Source organism: Physella acuta, unplaced genomic scaffold (assembly GCF_028476545.2).
Source record: "Physella acuta isolate Inbredline_101_S28 unplaced genomic scaffold, ASM2847654v3 ptg000622l, whole genome shotgun sequence".
Taxonomy (NCBI): Eukaryota; Metazoa; Mollusca; class Gastropoda; family Physidae; genus Physella; species Physella acuta.
The window spans coordinates 245391-265501 of record NW_026732141.1 but is presented as its reverse complement, the minus strand read 5'-3'; the positions used below and the strand labels follow the sequence as shown (position 1 = coordinate 265501).

Here is a 20111-nt window from a genome sequence, read left to right as displayed (position 1 = left end):
TGTGGCAGATACCACAGCAAGCCCGTGGGATAACCAACACATGTATGAGATAGCCAACCCAAGTATGAGGTAGCCAACCCAAGTCTGAGATAGCCAACCCAAGTCTGAGATAGCCGAACCATGTATGAGATAGCCAACCCATGTATGAGGCAGCCAACCCAAGTCTGAGATAGCCAACCCAAGTCTGAGATAGCCAACCCAAGTATGAGATAGTGGCTGACCAACACATATCGAAACCCACGGTCAGCTACGTCAAGTTAGTTCGTCAAGTTCAGCAACTCGTGTGACCCAAACTCATACAGGGGCTGGTGGGGTCATGTGGTCAGACTCAAATTCTGGCAAAACGTATCCAACATTTGGTCAAACTTATCCAAAATTGGGCAAAACGTATCCAAAATTGGGCAAAACGTATCCAAAATTGGGAAAATATATTCAAAATTATGCGTATATGACGTTGAATTCTAAGTTATTTATATGGGCGCTGTCGCTTCTTTCTAGGGTACACTACCAGAAAATATCACTTAAAAAATTATTCTCTGGTTATATCCCTTATCAACTGGTCGTTATGTAAATAAATTTCACATTGACTTCAGTTAGGGTTAGGTGAATGGTGTGTACTAATGCTTGCAGCAATGTTAGAAAAAAGTCACCTTCTTTCGACACAATTTGTCGGAGCCGCTTGTTTCCCCTGGTGATGAATAGGACTTGATGATGTCGCCCCTGCGCCTCACGTTCCGCTTGCTGGGAGGGGGAGGGAGGAAATCCTCCTCATCCTCCTCCTCAACCATCCCTGAGGCAGTGTTCCAGCCCCCGCGCCCAGACGTGGACTTGGACTCGTTGTTGTTCTGCCAGCACCTGGGGTCAAAACTCACCTGGCGCCCCCCGTCATCGAGGCTCCCCTGGCGCCCCCTGTCCTCCAGGCTCGACTGACGGCTCCTGTCGTCTAGAACAATCTGGCGGCTCCTGTCTTCTACACTGGGCTGGCGGCTCCTGTCTACCACGTCGTAGCCTGGCGAGGATTTGATCCCGTTGATGTTCCTGTTCCGGCGGTCCAAGTTCCGCCTGGGTGCCTCAGCGCTGCGCTGGTTGCTGGGCGCGCTGTCCTCGTCTGTCCGGAACTTCCCGTGCGTCGAACCCAGGTTGTACTCACGCCCAGCTCGCCCCTCGTCCGGGTGTTGACCCCTGCCCTCGCCCTTGTACGGGTTGCGGTACTCGTCGTCTGCACGCTGCAGGCCTTTCTCGTCTGCTCGCATCCCGCCTTTTTCTATTCCACGCGACGTAGACTTCTTCACCGTCAACCTGGAGGGCAAGGGGTTGTCTAAGTCCGGGTTGTCCCTGGTTGTCCGGGTGAGAGATGGACATGGGCACATGCGCCGTGCCTCGGTCTGACGCTGGGAAGCAAACTGGTCTCGGATTTCTCTGAAGGATTTGACCTGTGAGTCGGAGGTTCGTCTCTCGGTGAAGGAGAACATTGGCTCCATCTGCTGCAGGTTGGACTCGGAGCCGCAGGAGCCGCATTTCCGGTCCTTATCCTGCGACATACACAGACAGTTTAGTCAGGTAAAATAGCTCAGATGTTTAGTGAAGTATAATGTAAGATGTTTAGTGAAGTATATTCTAAGATGTTTAGTGAAGTATAATCTAAGATGTTTAGTCAGGTAAAATAGCTCAGATGTTTAGTCAAGCATAATCTATGATGCACAAAGCAGTGAATGAATCTGCTAGCCATGCTAATGTTTAATAGATTGAAAGCAAAAACAGGCTGTGTGATAGAACTACGACATGTGATATGGTGTTACAAGAACATGCAAAAAGGTGTTACCTAGAGAGATAAGAAGGTGTTACAAAGGCAGATATAAAGGTGTTACAAAGGCAGATATAAAGGTGTTACAAAGGCAGATATAAAGGTGTTACAAAGGCAGATATAAAGGTGTTACAAAAACAGATATAAAGGTGTTATAAGGCAGATATAAAGGTGTTACAAAGGCAGATATAAAGGTGTTACAAAGGCAGATGTAAAGGTGTTACAAAGGCAGATATAAAGGTGTTATAAAGGCAGATATAAAGGTGTTATAAAGGCAGATGTAAATGTGTTATAAAGGCAGATATAAAGGTGTTATAAAGGCAGATATAAAGGTGTTATAAAGGCAGATATAAAGGTGTTATAAAGGCAGCTTTAAAGGTGTTATAAAGGCAGATGTAAAGGTGTTATAAAGGCAGATATAAAGGTGTTATAAAGGCAGATATAAAGGTGTTATAAAGGCAGATATAAAGGTGTTATAAAGGCAGGTAAAATGGTGAAAAAGTTCTACAAGGGCAGGTAAAAAGGTTTAAGGTGTTACCTTGTCACTAAACCCACGTGACTGTACAGGTGTGTGTGCTGGATCTTTGGGCTTTAGCGCGTGGTTCCTGTGGAGATTTTTATCATTCGTGATACACATTGTTTAAACAATTTAGAAGATAAACATACTCTAATTACGTCAAGGTCAGGCGACATTAACTCAAGTCGTGTTGATCGATCGATATTTTAATAAAGTCAATTTTAAATCAAGCCTAACCAAAGACAAACAAGATTTAAGTGATGGTCATGGATTTATTATATGAGTGTAAATCATACTTTGTCAATCTCAAGTGTAAATTGTGTCTAACGCGAGTGTAAAGTTGGTCTATCTAACACGCGTGTAAAGCGTCTTATTGTCTAGCTAACGAGTGTAAAGTGGGTCTAACTCGAGTGTAAAGCAAGTCTAGCTAACACGAGTGTAAAGAGCGTCTCACTTGAAGGCCTCTAGCAAAACCTGGACGGCGTCAATATCAAACAGGTGTTTCTTCTCCTCCACGATGTCGAAGAGCGTCTCTGGCGGCATGCAGTCGAAGTTGACCAGACTTAGCAGACGGGCGGCGCACTTGATGCGGTGGAACGGGTTGTACTCGATCCACTTGGAGATGACGTGCACGATGTCCGTCTCGGACTCCACCATGATGTCCGGGTCCTTGAGCAAGGTCTCCAGCTGGGGGCGGGGACAATGGGCGGTCACGTGCACAGACTAACTGGGTCATGATGGTGTTGAGCTATTTATATCTCTTGTTTACATTTCTTATACTCGTAAGATCGTGTGAGTTATGTTGGCTGGTTGTAGAGTGTAGGGGCTAGACATTCCCCAAGTGTTAGGATCAGGGTTAGGGTAAGGGTTAGATGTAGGTTTAGAGTTGGGGTTACGATTGATTTTGGGGATAGGTTTAGCTATAGGTTTGTGGTGGGTTTTACGATTACGGTTAGAATCAGTGTTCTTCAGCATATCGGGGAGGGGGGAGGAGCCGGGGGGGGGGGGGGGGTAATTGACTGCGAGTTAATGACTCCGGAGAAAATGTGGGGGATCGAAAATTGGGTGGTGAGGGTAATTAAAAGGGGTAATGTCCTAGAACCGTTCAATGTAACTATCTGTCACATATACACAGGACCGGCGCTACCTATAGGGCGAACTAGGCGGTCGCCTAGGGCGCCATCCTTAGGGGGGGGGGCGTAAAAAGGTATGATCGCTATTATCAAAAAGTACCTAATAGTTAATATATTTTATAAAGGAGTAGCGATCTAATTTGGCGCCCAGGACGAACTACCAATTTTGCAACCCCACCCCAAAATTAGGTCTAATTAGGCCTATATTTATTCGCAGTGATGAAAATGAAACCCCACCTCCCTAATTTAGAAAGGTCGGGGCGCTTTTGACCAGTCACTTTGCCTTTTTATATTGGTGTCACATAATTGATATAGAAAATTATTAAATAAGTTCGCAATTTAAATTTCGAACATTTTCAACGGTTATCTTATTTTAATAGGGCTTGTAAGTCTCGTTTTCTCTGAGTTTGAATTAGAAATCTGTTCAGGTGTATAGAGTTTTGTAAGGACATGTGTTCAAAGTTTTGATGAATCGTTTAGATTTGGCGAAAGGCTGTTGCTGATATGGTTTCGTTGGTATAAAGTATCGAAGTGTTAGTATCATAATTTTTATTCGGCTGTTTTGTAGTTGAAGGTCTAGTAGAATCTGATTGATAATAGAGAAATGAGAATGCAAATGATTAAGTGTCGTAGTTCTGGAATTTGGGAGTATCAATTCTTGTGGTATTAGGGTATCGAATTATATTGACTGTTAACGTGTAGAGGTAGGTCCAGTGAAATCGTTGTTGATTGGGAGTACCGTTTGTAGAGCTTGGTGAAGTTAAACGAGTTGGTGTCGTAGTTCTGGAGCATTGAGTCTAGTTATGTTGAGAAATCGAAGTTTGATGTGTTGTGAATGTAGTAGAGTATATCGAGTAGTCGAGTTTATCGTAAGTTAGATTATTTCAATTCAGTACGGAACACACTACAATGAAAGGTAGGCGTTCTCTAGCTGAAAAATCTTGTTTTTTTAGGAATCTATATTACCACTCCTAAAGTATTAATATATAATATTAAATAAGATGGAATTTATAACTAACCGTAAACTTAGTTTTTTTTTTCAAATTATATATTTTTTTTACATTTAATCAATAATTCCAGCATTAACTAAAACAGCTACACGTAGTTGATTTTTTTTTAAGCCGTCCCTTATTAAAGGGATCCAAAATTTCATTTACTTTCATATTCTAGATGTCAGAATTAATGAAAAGTATGTAATCAAACTTGAATAGACGTATGTTATAATAAAGCCACTATTTTTGGACTTTCAAACAAAACTTACAATTAAGTATTCAATAATTAAAATATTTTGTTTTTACAAGGTTACATAGTTAATGTAAAAGATTTTTTATAATTGTTAAGTAATGATATTTAGAGCGTTTTATTGTGCTTTTCAAGCATGTCTTAGTTACGCTTGGTTAATGTAGCTATTCTTGTTAAAGTTATTTCCCTTGAATGAAATTTCGGTATTTGGATTTTGAAATGGGAGATAATTCGTTGCTTAGCTTTATATTTATTTCAAATTCCTGCACCTTAGGTTGACCGCTTACATATAAATCAGTTTCCTCCAGGCATCTCTTCGGGGGGGGGGGGGGCTAAGCCCCCCCGAAAAAATTCTACCGCCCCCCGAACGAAATGAAATTTACATAATTTATATAGAAAATATATACTTTTAACAGTGTCCGCCTCCCCGAAGAAAGTCTACCCCGAAAATTTCAAGTGCCCCCGGAGAAAAAAGTCTGGAAGAAACACTGCTATAAATACAACTTAAAGTTATTATTTCCTATTGTAAAAATAATATAGTAAAGTATAAAGTAGACTAGTGGACTTAGCGACGATTTCAATAGAATGTGATTACGCTTGCTAACTGGAATTGAAGGAATTAGAACAAACTTTTGAGACGAAGGAATCAAGTGAAATTTTATTTTGATGTCTACTTATAACGTGTATGCAACTGATAATAAATTAATATCACTTTTAATGAATACCTTTCTTATATATATGTTTTAGTAATTAATTTGTGTGAAAGATGTCAGTTTAATACGTTTTGCCTAGGGAGCCGGCACTGCATCCACAAATTTAAGTTTATTACTATTTCTAAAATATTTGATCACATATTTCTAACCATTTCTGTAATTCTTAAAACATGAATTTAATATATGTGACAGCAGGTGTAAGATTTTTCTAAGAAATATCCTGCACAAAATCAATTTAGCGAATCTGGAGAGGAGATGTTGAGATACTGGGAGCCAGAGAGAGAGAGAGAGAGCTAGTGTTGAGAGAAAGTGTGGGAGGGGGGGGGGGGGGAGGGGGGTTGTAGAATACGATACACAGGGGCCCTGTGTGTGAGCAAATTTTAGCATCGAGAGTGCTGCACGTGGTACTCACATCCGCTATGGTCAGGTTGAGGAAGTGGGGCGTGTCGACCAGTTCCAGTAGGTGCTCACGCACAATGTCAGGGAAGTCGAGGAGACCACATGACATGCCTTGGCGCTCTCGTATGCCCATGTACATCTGTGGGGGGGGGGGAGATGACGGTTTACATCAAGGGTTTAGTAAGTTGGTCAGTGTTAAACATTCGTGGTTTAATGTACGTGTTCAGTCAAAGTGTTAAGACAAGCCTTACCCCAGCCAAAGTATCGAGATAGATGTGTTTGAAACCTACTCAAAGTATCGAGATAGATATGTTTGAAACCTATCCCAAAGTATCAAGATGGATGTGTTTGAAACCTACCCCAAAGTATAGAGATAGATGTGTTTGAAACCTACCCCAAAGTATCCAGATAGATGTGTTTGAAACCTACCCCAAAGTATAGAGATAGATGTGTTTGAAACCTACCCCAAAGTATAGAGATAGATGTGTTTGAAACCTACCCCAAAGTATAGAGATAGATATGTTTGAAACCTACCCCAAACTATAGAGATAGATGTGTTTGAAACCTACCCCAAAGTATAGAGATAGATGTGTTTGAAACCTACCCCAAAGTATCCAGATGGATGTGTTTGAAACCTACCCCAAAGTAAAGAGATAGATGTGTTTGAAACCTACCCCAAAGTATAGAGATAGATGTGTTTAAAACCTACCCCAAAGTATAGAGATAGATGTGTTTGAAACCTACCCCAAAGTATCCAGATGGATGTGTTTGAAACCTACCCCAAAGTATCGAGATAGATGTGTTTGAAACCTACCCCAAAGTATCCAGATGGATGTGTTTGAAACCTACCCCAAAGTTTTCAAACGTAGGTTTTGACAGGATCTCTTTGATCAAGCAGATCACTTCCCAGATGCCCATGAAACACGCGGCATTCAAGACTTCTTCTAGGATACCATCGGTCAGTTCCATCTCCGAGGTGTACAGGTACAGGAGAATCTAATCAAAGACAGGTACAGGAGAATCTAAACAAAGACAGGTACAGGAAAATCTAAACAAAGACAAGTACAGGTGAATCTAAACAAAGACAGGTACAGGAGAATCTAAACAAATAGACAGGTACAGGAGAATCTAGACAGACAGGTACAGGAGAATCTAGACAGACAGGTACAGGAGAATCTAAACAAAGACAAGTACAGGAGAATCTAAACAAAGACAGGTACAGGAGAATCTAAACAAAGACAGGTACAGGAGAATCTAAACAAACAGACAGGTACAGGAGAATCTAAACAAACAGACGGGTACAGGAGAATCTAGACAGACAGGTACAGGAGAATCTAGACAGACAGGTACAGGAGAATCTAAACAAAGACAGGTACAGGAGAATCTAGACAGACAGGTACAGGAGAATCTAAACAAAGACAGGTACAGGAGAATCTAAACAAAGACAGGTACAGGAGAATTTAAACAAACAGACAGGTACAGGAGAATCTAAACAAACAGACAGGTACAGGAGAATCTAGACAGACAGGTACAGGAGAATCTAAACAAAGACAAGTACAGGTGAATCTAAACAAAGACAAGTACAGGAGAATCTAAACAAACAGACAGGTACAGGAGAATCTAAACAAACAGACGGGTACAGGAGAATCTAGACAGACAGGTACAGGAGAATCTAGACAGACAGGTACAGGAGAATCTAAACAAAGACAGGTACAGGAGAATCTAGACAGACAGGTACAGGAGAATCTAAACAAAGACAGGTACAGGAGAATCTAAACAAAGACAGGTACAGGAGAATTTAAACAAACAGACAGGTACAGGAGAATCTAAACAAACAGACAGGTACAGGAGAATCTAGACAGACAGGTACAGGAGAATCTAAACAAAGACAAGTACAGGTGAATCTAAACAAAGACAAGTACAGGAGAATCTAAACAAACAGACAGGTACAGGAGAATCTAAACAAAGACAGGTACAGGAGAATCTAAACAAAGACAAGTACAGGAGAATCTAAACAAACAGACAGGTACAGGAGAATCTAGACAGACAGGTACAGGAGAATCTAAACAAAGACAAGTACAGGAGAATCTAAACAAAGACAAGTACAGGAGAATCTAAACAAACAGACAGGTACAGGAGAATCTAGACAGACAGGTACAGGAGAATCTAAACAAAGACAAGTACAGGAGAATCTAAACAAAGACAAGTACAGGAGAATCTAAACAAACAGACAGGTACAGGAGAATCTAAACAAAGACAGGTACAGGAGAATCTAATCTAATCAAAGACAAGTACAGGAGAATCTAAACAAAGACAGGTACAGGAGAATCTAAACAAAGACAGGTACAGGAGAATCTAAACAAAGACAGGTACAGGAGAATATAAACAAACAGACAGGTACAGGAGAATCTAAACAAAGACAGGTACAGGAGAATCTAAACAAAGACAGGTACAGGAGAATCTAAACAAAGACAAGTACAGGAGAATCTAAACAAAGACAGGTACAGGAGAATCTAAACAAAGACAGGTACAGGAGAATCTAAACAAAGACAGGTACAGGAGAATCTAAACAAAGACAGGTACAGGAGAATCTAAACAAAGACAGGTACAGGAGAATCTAAACAAAGACAAGTACAGGAGAATCTAAACAAAGACAGGTACAGGAGAATCTAAACAAACAGACAGGTACAGGAGAATCTAAACAAAGACAGGTACAGGAGAATCTAAACAAAGACAGGTACAGGAGAATCTAAACAAAGACAAGTACAGGAGAATCTAAACAAAGACAGGTACAGGAGAATCTAAACAAAGAAAGGTACAGGAGAATCTAAACAAACAGACAGGTACAGGAGAATCTAAACAAAGACAGGTACAGGAGAATCTAAACAAAGACAGGTACAGGAGAATCTAAACAAAGACAAGTACAGGAGAATCTAAACAAAGACAGGTAGAGGAGAATCTAAACAAATAGACAGGTACAGGAGAATCTAGACCAACTTTCAACGATAGTTTTAAGACAGAAACAGACGGTGATTTCAAATTGAATGAACCGAAATGCAAGTATTCTCTCAAGAGAGAGCTGAAACACACCTATGACCACCCCTTACCTGATAAACGGCTTCTGGCGTGGAGTTGGGGATGTCGAAACATAACGACGGCAGTTTCTGAGGCTCATTTGGACAGAACACATCACTGAAGGCCGCGAGCACAATTTTGTGAGCTAAATACGAACTCTTTCCAACCTGGGGGAAAACACGGAGCTATAGCAAATTTTTTTTTACACTCGGAGCTAAAGCACAATTTTGTGAGCTAAATACGAACTCTTTCCAACCTGGGGGAAAACACGGAGCTAAAGCAAAATTTTGTGAGCGAACTGTAATTGAAAATAATCTGTTTTTAGTAGAACTGTTTGGTAAAAAGCAATTACGATTGTATTTAGATGACATATTACCCTGCATGAAATCACAAAATGACATGTTACCCTGCATGCCAAAGAAAAGATGACATGTGTTCCCTGCATGACATGTTAAAGATGACATGTTGCCCTGTATGAAATCACAAGATGACATGTTACCCTGCATGACATGTAAAAGATGACATGTGTTACCCTGCATGACATGTACAAGATGACATGTTTCCCTGCATGACATGTAAACGATGACATGTTACCCTGCATGACATGTACAAGATGACATGTGTTACCCTGCATGACATGTACAAGATGACATGTTACCCTGCATGACATGTACACGATGACACGTGTTACCCTGCATGACATGTACAAGATGACATGTGTTACCCTTATTCTGACATCACAGAGACACTGGTTCTTCCACAGCTCGTACAAGTATTGACCGATGAAAGCGCTGGCACAAATCTCATCGCCACCGTCGTCTTCGTAGTTGGAGTTGATGTTCTGTTTGTAGTCCTCGTGCCTCTTGTCGCTCTGGGTATCACGTGATCATCAATTACAGGTGAAACACACACACATACATACACATACACGCACACAAACACATACATACTCTGGGGATCACGTGATGATCAATAACAGGTGAAGCACATACACACACACAAACATACATATAAAATAAACAATGATTTCATATTTTACTTATGGTAGCTGATCTCTCTAACAAAAACAAGTTCATTGGTTTAATTGTTCTGAATTTCTTCATTATTTAATAAGAGTTCACCCGTGCTGTGAGATAAGTGAAAGTTGTTTACAAAATAGCTTATTCCGCACTTGTGGCTAATTTTTTTATTTTTTTTTTGGAATACTACACAATTATTCCCTGATCCATCGTCATACATCGTCACACACCGTCAAACGTCGTCACACATCGTCACACATCGTCACAAATCGTCACACATCGTCACACATCGTCACACATCGTCATTCATCGTCACACGTCGTCAAACATCGTCACACGTCGTCAAACATCGTCACACATCGTCATTCATCGTCACACATCGTCAAACATCGTCATACATCGTCACGCATCGTCATTCATCGACACACATCGTCATTCATCGTCACATATCGTCACACGTCGTCACACATCATGAAACATTGTGAAAAATCGAAACACATCATCACACATCGTCATGAAAAGTCAGATTTCACTAGTCATGTTTCAAACAGCAAAAGTTTTTCGATTCACTAAAAGTGAATTGTTTCGTTTAAGTTTGTACACGATGTTGTTGTTCGCCATCCAAAGTAAGGTTTGTATTATGGTAGTGGTGGGTTGATAGACGAGTAGAAAATACAATAGTGGGGTCGGTAGGGATTTGGGATAGTGACGTCAGTCTTTGGCTTGCTATAGAGCAGTTGAGAGATATTTTGGGAAAGTCAGTCTTTACTAGCTATACTTAGAAGAGTATAGAAAGAGAGAAAGAGAGAGAGAGAGAGAGAGAGATTTGGGATAGTGACGTAGGATAAAGTACCTGGTAGATGTGAGACTTTTGTTTTAAGATCGGGAAAGTTCTTGACTAAATAGATACTTGAGATAGAATATGGAGAGAATGTTGGGATACACAACTTGACTAAATAGATAGTTGGGACAGAATATGGAGAGAATGTTGGGATAGAGAACTTGACTAAATAGATAGTTGGGACAGAATATGGAGAGAATGTTGGGATACACAACTTGACTAAATAGATAGTTGGGACAGAATATGGAGAGAATGTTGGGATACACAACTTGACTAAATAGATAGTTGGGACAGAATATGGAGAGAATGTTGGGATAGAGAACTTGACTAAATAGATAGTTGGGACAGAATATGGAGAGAATGTTGGGATAGAGAACTTGACTAAATAGATACTTGGGATAGAATATGGAGCTAATGTTGGGATAGAGAACTTGACTAAAGAGATACTTGGGATAGAATATGGAGCTAATGTTGGGATAGAGAACTTGACTAAAGAGATACTTGAGATAGAATATGGAGCTAATGTTGGGATAGAGAACTTGACTAAAGAGATACTTGAGATAGAATATGGAGCTAATGTTGGGATAGAGAACTTGACTAAAGAGATACTTGAGATAGAATATGGAGCTAATGTTGGGATAGAGAACTTGACTAAAGAGATACTTGAGATAGAATATGGAGCTAATGTTGGGATAGAGAACTTGACTAAAGAGATACTTGAGATAGAATATGGAGCTAATGTTGGGATAGAGAACTTGACTAAATAGATACTTGAGATAGAATATGGAGCTAATGTTGGGATAGAGAACTTGACTAAAGAGATACTTGAGATAGAATATGGAGCTAATGTTGGGATAGAGAACTTGACTAAATAGATAGTAGAGAGAGTGTATGGAGAGTATGTTGGGATAGGGTTGATGATTAAATATGGACGAAGGTCAAAGGGCGACGTAGGGCCAGCCCTGAGTACTCACACAATTGTCGCTGTCCCCTTGGGGTCCAGTTGATTGGTTGGGGGACCCAGTGATCTCATCGGTCAAGCTGATGACGTCATCTAGACTCCGGGTCTTGTCCGGCGTCCAGTTTTTATTTAAGTCCAGCGTTTTGTTTTCTCGTGTCGTGGCCCGCCGACTCAGATTGGCTGGGGGTCTTAATGTTGTTAAATGTGTGTTGTTGACGTTTAGAGCGGCCAGAGAATCGTCGGCTGTTGAAAACACTTCAGGCGGCTGTGAGATCCCATGAAACGGCTGTGAGGTCCCCTGAAACGGCTGTGAGGTCCCGTGAAACGGCTGTGAGGTCCCGACCACGTCGAGCGGCTGGTACGGGTCTGTGTGTAGCTTTGACTCCTTCAACTGGTAGACCATCCCTCCGGTTCTCTTCGGCATGCGCCGTTTGCCCAGCATCGTCGGCATCAGAATCTCCTCCTCGCCGCTCTCAAAGTCGGACTCCACTATAGCCGGGATGCTCTGCCGTTTGGCCCTCACGTCCTCCCCCACCCCGTGAGCGTGTGGGGTGTATTTATTGTGCTCGGTGCTTAAAACGTGAGAGCCGGTGACGTCTACTGCTCTGGGCGCCGGAGAACCCGACTGCTCCATGAAAAACTTTGACGTTGAAGGTTTGAAGCTGTCCGCCATCTTGAAATCCCCGTGTGATTTGAGCGCGCTGGTTGTTGTCGTGTTCTGTTTGGCGATGTTCTTACACTTGGCGGGCAGGGATTCCGGCGGGAAAACACGGGAGACGTCTGCGTGCCGTGAGGTGCCAGCGTCGTCCACAGCTTGGCGCGGGGAGCCGATGTTGTCGACCACTGGGGCCTTCTTCACTGCGGCCTTTCTCTGAACACCCCCCTCTCTCTGCTGCAGGGGGTGGCCAGGCATGACGGGGGTGCTGCGCCCCAGCATACCAGGGCTACTGCGGCCCACGCCCCTCGTGTTGGCCCCCAACAGACTCACATGACTCACCTCCGATGCGGAGCTGGCCGGGCGCCTGACCCTCAGTTCCGAACCGCGCCCCTCCCACTCCGGGTCGCTCCAGCAGACACTGGCACACGTGCTGGTCGTCTCGCTCCAGCTGTCAAGGTCACTGGACCCGTCCTCTGAGATGACCTTGAACCCGCAGTTCTCAGCCAGAGCTTGGAAAGGGAAGTGTTGGTTGGTTTGTCCGTCGGTTTTGGTTAGCATCTGTCTCCGTTCCTTCGTGACTCGGGCGCAGATGTCGCCGCGTCGGAGTCGTGTCGACGCCGAGGTAGTTCCAGCACCGTCAGATTCCCATTCAAAACAGGCTGGTTTATTGCTCATGTCGGGCGGACCAGGTGCACGTCAGACGCCATTTACTGGGCCAGCAAACACCAGCTCCTGCCCAGGTCAGCTGGGGGATGACATTTGGGGAAAGAGGTGACATTTAAGGGAACATATGACATTTGAGGAAACAGATGACATTTGAGGAAACACATGACATTTGAGGAAACAGATGACATTTGAGGAAACAGATGACATTTGAGGAAACACATGACATTTGAGGGAAAATATGACATTTGACGAAACTGATGACATTTGATGAAAGAGGTGACATTTGAGCAAACATGACATTTGATGAAACTGGTGACATTAGGAAACAGATGACAATAAATGACATTATTTTAAAAAAATGTAATTCTTAAATCAACCACAGTATTTAAAAGAAGCATCGTTTTGAACATGAAAGTAGAATTCATCTATTTGATCCAAACTGACATTTCTTCTATGAAGGATATTTGTACAGTGCTTTTATATCTAGGAGTTTTGGAATATGATTTAACGCAATGGCAAACTGTTGAGTGATACTTTAGTCACGTGATTTGATTATCATGGATGAGTGAGCAGCTTTGACAGAATTGATTGGTGACAGAATAGATTACTGACAGAATAGATTGGTGACAGAATAGATTGATGACAAAATAGATTGGTAACAGGAGAAATTGGTGACAGAAAAGATTGGTGACAGAAAAGATTGGTGACAGAAAAGATTAGTGACAGAATAGATTGGTGACAGAATAGATTGGTGACAAAATAGATTGGTGACCTAATAGACTGGTGACAGAATAGACTGGTGACAAAAGGTGACATATTAATAGACTGGTAACATAATAGGCGCTAATGTCAAGGAGACAGAACAGAGGCGTAGCGACCCTTCCCGGCGCCCGGGACAAACTTTTCGATTTGCACCCCCCCCTTTTCAAGATTTCGATTTGCACCCCCCCCCCACTCGTGATTTCGATTTGCACGCCCCCCGCCCTCAAGATTTCGATTTCCACCCCCCCCCCCCCTCAAACTTTCGATTTGCACCCCTCTCGACCTTTCAATTTATTTTTCCAACCCATTTTTTTTACGCCCCCTAAGGTCGGCGCCCGGGAACATATGTCCCCCCCCCCCAGCCCCCCCCCCCCCCCCCCCCTCGCTACGCTACAGAGACTGAATAGACTGGTGATTAGTAACAGGACAGAATAGAAGTCTGGCATTATTGAATGACAAAACACTAATAACAGACTAGTGACTGGAGAAGAGACAGAATTAAAGGCTAATGACAGAAAACACTGGTGATTAGTCACACGACAAAGTAGATTAGTGACAGAATGGACAGATGACAGGGTATCCAGGTGGCCGAGTTGTAGACCACTGACCTGTGTTGTTTAACGTCCCCATGTTCGAAGCCTGAAGATAGCAAGAAATAATTTCTCGTCCACTCTAACTTAGCACAGCCAGACTCCTTCTGCGTCGCTTTGTTTATTTTCTTCCCAGGATGTTTCGCACCGGTGCTTGTTGTCTTAGTGAACGCACAAAGTGGTGTGCATCAGGATGCAGCGACTTTTGACATCAAACTTGACAAATAAAGGTAGACTTGTCAGATTGAAACTGGAGCGACACAACAGTTTATTGACAAGGGAGATTGCTCGGACGGTGTGGGTTCGAATCCATTAGAGACTAATGCATTTGAAGCAGGTGACACGAGCTGGTTGATTATCTCATGAGGTACGTCTGGGATACTATAACAGTTTACATTTACCTGAGATTATCTAATGATCTCTGGCCTACCCTGGATTATCGAAAAACTACGAATCTACCTAGTTCAATGTTTCTTCCAGACTTTTTTCTCCAGGGGTGGTGGGGGGGGGGGGGGCGATTGGGGAGGACAAAGTTTTTTTTGGGGGGACGGGGAAGGGGGGGGCGGAGGGGGGGGGGGACGGACGGACACTGTTAAAGTATATATTTTCTATATATATTCCATTTCGTTCTGGGGGGGGGGGGGGGGGTAGACTTTCTACGGAAGGGCCTCTTTGAAGAAATTCTTACCTCGTTTTCTCCAAATTTTACAAATCTAAATGATAATAAACTCAATGCTACGGATCTAAAAATAGCTATCCCACAAACAAAAATCTAGGCTATCTTGTCTTATCCCAAAGTAGGGGTTTACGAAGGATTATCCTATTACTTCGGATCTACATTATCTACTTAAGATGATACTATTAGAATGAATCTACCTAGGTTGATCTAAGTACCACTTTCAATGATAATTTCACATGATACTTTCAATGATAATTTCATATGATACTTTTATTGATAATTTCATATGATACTTTCAATGATAATTTCACATGATCTTTTCAAATATACTTTCAATGATAATTTCATATGATACTTTCGATGATAATTTCCCATGATACTACCAATGATAGTTTCACATGATACTACCAATGATAGTATCGCACTATATCAAACCATCTTCCACTAACCAGCAATTAACAGCGAATCTACCTGCGACTATCCCACTACAAATAATCTCCCCTGTAACACCCCGACACCTACCCACACCCCGAACACCCTTCTCTCGTGTATGTTTCCACTCACCTAATCTGTCTACTGACAAGCCAGCGAAGGCCTGTGGCCGGAACACTCTGACATGGCTGACGTGATTAGCATTCAAGTGACGGGCGGCGGCGGACATGTTTGTTGACACAGGAAGCGAACAGCGGCGGAGTTTATCCCCCCCCCCCTCATCGGCCGTGTTTTCCCGGGGGCTAAACGATACTGACCTCACCGTCACGGTATTTGCCCGTGGGGGTCGGGAAATGGCAAACCAACATCGCTAACGAGCCGCCCCGCAACAAGATGAAAGTTAAGAACGAGAACTCCGCACTGTTGACAGATTGTCTTTCTTACACAGCCTCGTCCAGATTGATTCAGTGCTGAAGGTTACTTAGGAGTTGATTTAGCTCCAGGTTTGATAGGCCTGGCATGGGAAAGTGATGTGGAGAGGCGACCTCTTGCATCGTCAGGAGCGATATATATATATATATATATATATATATATATATATATATATATATATATATATATATATATATATATATATATATATTATACATGTTAGCATATATTTATAAATATAGGCCTATATATAAATAAATAAATAAATATATATATATATATATATATATATATATATATATATATATATATATATATATATATATATATATATATATATATATATACCAAACTAATAATCAACGAGTGTAGGACTAACGAGGTTTGAGAACCGTCGCTTGGTCCGTCTCTGGAACAAACTAGGAATGACAAGATTCCAAACTATGCCGGGCTCTAGAATTTGTTTTCATAAAGTATTACTAGAAAGTAGTGGTCATCACGCGGACACACTGGTGTTGTCTTGGACAGCAATAGGTGAGACGTCAGGTTGGTGAAAGGTGACACGATGCCCGGAGAAAGGTGACACGACGGCCCGCTGAAAGGTGACACATGAGGGCGGATGGAGAACGCCTGGGCCACACCAAAAGTGATGAACGTCTCACTAAGATGACACGTGATAGGGGTTAACCTGACGTGTCACATGACAAGGGCCAACTCGACCTCACCCTCGGGCAGTGTGGGTAGTTTGGGGCGGTCTTCTCATGCCTAGGAAAATATTGGATTATTCCCCCTGAAGAGGCCCGTCTTGTGAAAGCAGTTCACTCCCCTTCTGTTGCCTCAGACAATCATGCTGTCTTAGAGCTGTCCGTCTAAGCCAAATGATCACTCAGGTATCATTTCTATTAACCAGCCTTCCTGCTGAGTGATCAAAACAAATAACCACAACCATGAACACTGTCAGCTATTCGTTTGACGCTGCTAGTTCATATGAGTGTACGTTTCAGTCTATCAGAGAATAATTTTAGCATAATCTGAACGGTCGAGGAAGAATTTTCCAAATTTCTGGGATAATCGACGCTGGCTGATTGTTGACAGAAGAATAACTTAAGAATAATAACACCTACAGGATAATACCGCGGTTGGAATAGTTTAGCCAAAATCCACAGTTGGTATAATTAAGTCTAATTAGATTCTTTGGGATCACTAGAGTGTGTACTAAAATATCGGATACAAGAATGTTCAGTTACAGCACTGTAAACGGTGTAAATGAATTTTCTATTTAACCTGTTAAACTTGAATCGCTTAAAAAATATATGGAGCTCTAGGATAGGTAATAAGACCAGACAATGAACTTTGAACTCTTGTGGAAAATCTGTTTCATTAAGGACAGGTTGCAATCAAGCTTAAAATAAATGTTATGTTGTTTCACAAAGCACCATCACAGAACAAATGCTGGATAGGCCATAGGTTGAGGCGACGGGAACATGTATAACCTAACCAGGCAAGGCATATGACGTAACCTAACAAAGGTGAAGATAAAAGGTCAGACCAAAAACACATAAATCTAAGGTATCGAAAAAATTATTGAAAGAGTTGAAAGGAAATGGAACAATTTTGAAAGAACTAAAAAGTATGCAAGCATGTTCTAAATGGCCTACGATCCATTGTGAGTTGTAAAGGAGAAGATTAAAAAGAACTTTTAAATTTTCCAAGTTAATTTTTCAAATTTACAAGTCTAATTAATGTCTAATGTTTAGTTTGCTTGCTTGTAAACCAATAACATCAATAATAAATAATTAAGATGTGTTGGCAAAACTCAACTTTTTGTCAGATGATGTTGATTAGTGTTAGTAACCATGTATAACCTGTGTACGTGTTTTAAAGACAATTATTTTTAACGACACTGTTGTATGATACAAGGATAGAAGGGTACAAGGGTACAAGGATACAAGGATACATGGACACAAGCCCTGTGCCAGAAACAGGGACCTGGATGTTACTAATTAAGGCTAATTAACAGGTAAATGTTCTAACTTAGCCCGCCGACCCACTTGAGTGTAAATAGACACGTCATTTATTTTAATCGCCTTTACATTCAGTTGTGACAATATTTTTTTTTCAGAGCTGGCTCCTCTCTCAAAGTAGGCGTTAACAAATGTTTCGGTAATTACACCAAAACACCTGGTTGGAAAACTTGAAAAGGTGTTTAAAAAACTAAGAGCAGCGTGACGTGGCACCCAACAGTGAGTTATTTAACTTTCAATTGTGCCCGTGTTTTTGGTAGCTCAAGTAAGTGGCTGTCGCCGTAATATCATCGCTGTGATGTTGTTCCAATCATTAGCGTGAATGGGCGGCTGGTAACATCATCGTAGTGATGTTTGCCCATCCACTTCAGAAGGTAACAATATCAGCACCTGCCTGTATCAGAAAAAAACGTGAGGGCCATCTTTACATAACTCACGCTCAAAAAGACGGACCCCTGCCCCCTAGCCCACCCGGCTACGGTTCTTCAATTGGGGTCTGAGCGTGCCGCGGCGGTGGTTGAGACCCGCTCCTGTTTCTAGCCGGGTTCTTTGTGACCCACACGACCCGCACGACCCACACGACCCACACGACCCACACGACCCACACGACCCACACGACCCACACGACCCGCACACAAGCACATGAAAATGTTGTTACATTCGGAAACAACAAGGTCCGAGGGCGGACGGGAAATGAAAGCTATCTGCGTTAGAAGTACGGTCGATGACAATCTTTGTTAACAGCGGTAGGGTCGATGACAATCTTTGATGGTAGAGGTACGGTCGATGACAATCTTTGATGGTAGAGGTACGGTCGATGACAATCTTTGATGGTAGAGGTACGGTCGATGACAATCTTTGATGGTAGAGGTACGGTCGATGACAATCTTTGATGGTAGAGGTACGGTCGATGACAATCTTTGATAGTAGAGGTACGGTCGATGACAATCTTTGATAGTAGAGGTACGGTCGATGACAATCTTTGATAGTAGAGGTACGGTCGATGACAATCTTTGATGGTAGAGGTACGGTCGATGACAATCTTTGATAGTAGAGGTACGGTCGATGACAATCTTTGATGGTAGAGGTACGGTCGATGACAATCTTTGATGGTAGAGGTACGGTCGATGACACAGTGATACAGTGGTCTCACAACAAGCACAGATACACGGGACAGCGCATGCGCCGCGTGACCTCATTATCAGACGTCGGAGGTGAAAGTGTGAGTCCTACTTAAATATTTTCCCAACTCCACCCCTCCCCCCCCCCCCCCCACATTTAAATACACACACGCTCCTCCAGCCCATGTTTCATATTACTCACACCTTATAGTCGTCTCCCCCCCCCCCCCCCTCCCCCCTCTCCCCACCCAATTTCCAGACTAGTAAAAGCCATACGAACTGCCGTAAGCCACTACTCATTAAACCCAAATTTCCCCAGCATTAGAGCTTTCATTTGTCCATATTTTACATCCTTTTATTGAACTTAATTGCTTCGTGCTACAGTCGCCAATAACTAGCACTCGATGGTGCATGCAACACACATCGTTCAGTGCATCTTATTATAACTACAAGTGCATCAAATATCTCTTATTTTCCTGAATAATCTTATTGTGTTGTAGTTTCAGATTGATATTGTTAATTAACTCACTAGCCACTACATCTATGATCACAGTATCAATGTCTGACAACAGTCTTGTATAAGTAAACGTTGCCATAACGTCCTCTCCTATTTGCTATGGTTTGTTATCAATGTAAACTTCATTTCACGTGTACCTGGTAATTTAATTTCGCAAAGTTTTTCTATTGCTACTTGTGTGTTAGTTTATGATTGCATTAAAATACATTTTCGTTTCATTAAACATTTAGAAAGTGAAACTTTCCATTCAATTTACATTTGAAAATTTAGATTGGGCAGGTATCTTTAAATCGTGATGCTAGTAGGATATGGGTTAACTAACCACAGATTAAATGAGTTGACTTAAGGTATTTGTTAGTATAGTTTTGTTAAAATACACTAAATTTGATAAGTTGTAGGCCATCTTATATCTGTCATGCACGCATTACCGTCAGCAGGTAAAAGGTGTGGGTAGGTTAGTAGGCAGGCAACAATAAAGCGTTCCATTTACTCACGTGTGCGGTAAAACTTTGTTGCTAGCTAGGTG

At 42.0% G+C, this 20111-nt stretch overlaps 1 protein-coding gene across 1 annotated transcript; it reads right to left on the bottom strand.

Annotated features, from left to right (window-relative positions):
- Positions 1-92: 92 nt before the first annotated feature.
- On the bottom strand, positions 93-12582 carry LOC131948034 (uncharacterized). The gene is made up of 8 exons (XM_059309502.1): positions 11718-12582; positions 9608-9754; positions 8916-9050; positions 6658-6804; positions 5822-5947; positions 2776-3008; positions 2343-2409; positions 93-1532 (listed from the first exon to the last, which is right to left on the bottom strand). Exons 1-8 carry the CDS (start codon positions 12375-12377, stop codon positions 636-638), a joined length of 2412 nt encoding a protein of 803 aa, XP_059165485.1. The 5' UTR covers positions 12378-12582; the 3' UTR covers positions 93-635.
- Positions 12583-20111: the final 7529 nt, after the last annotated feature.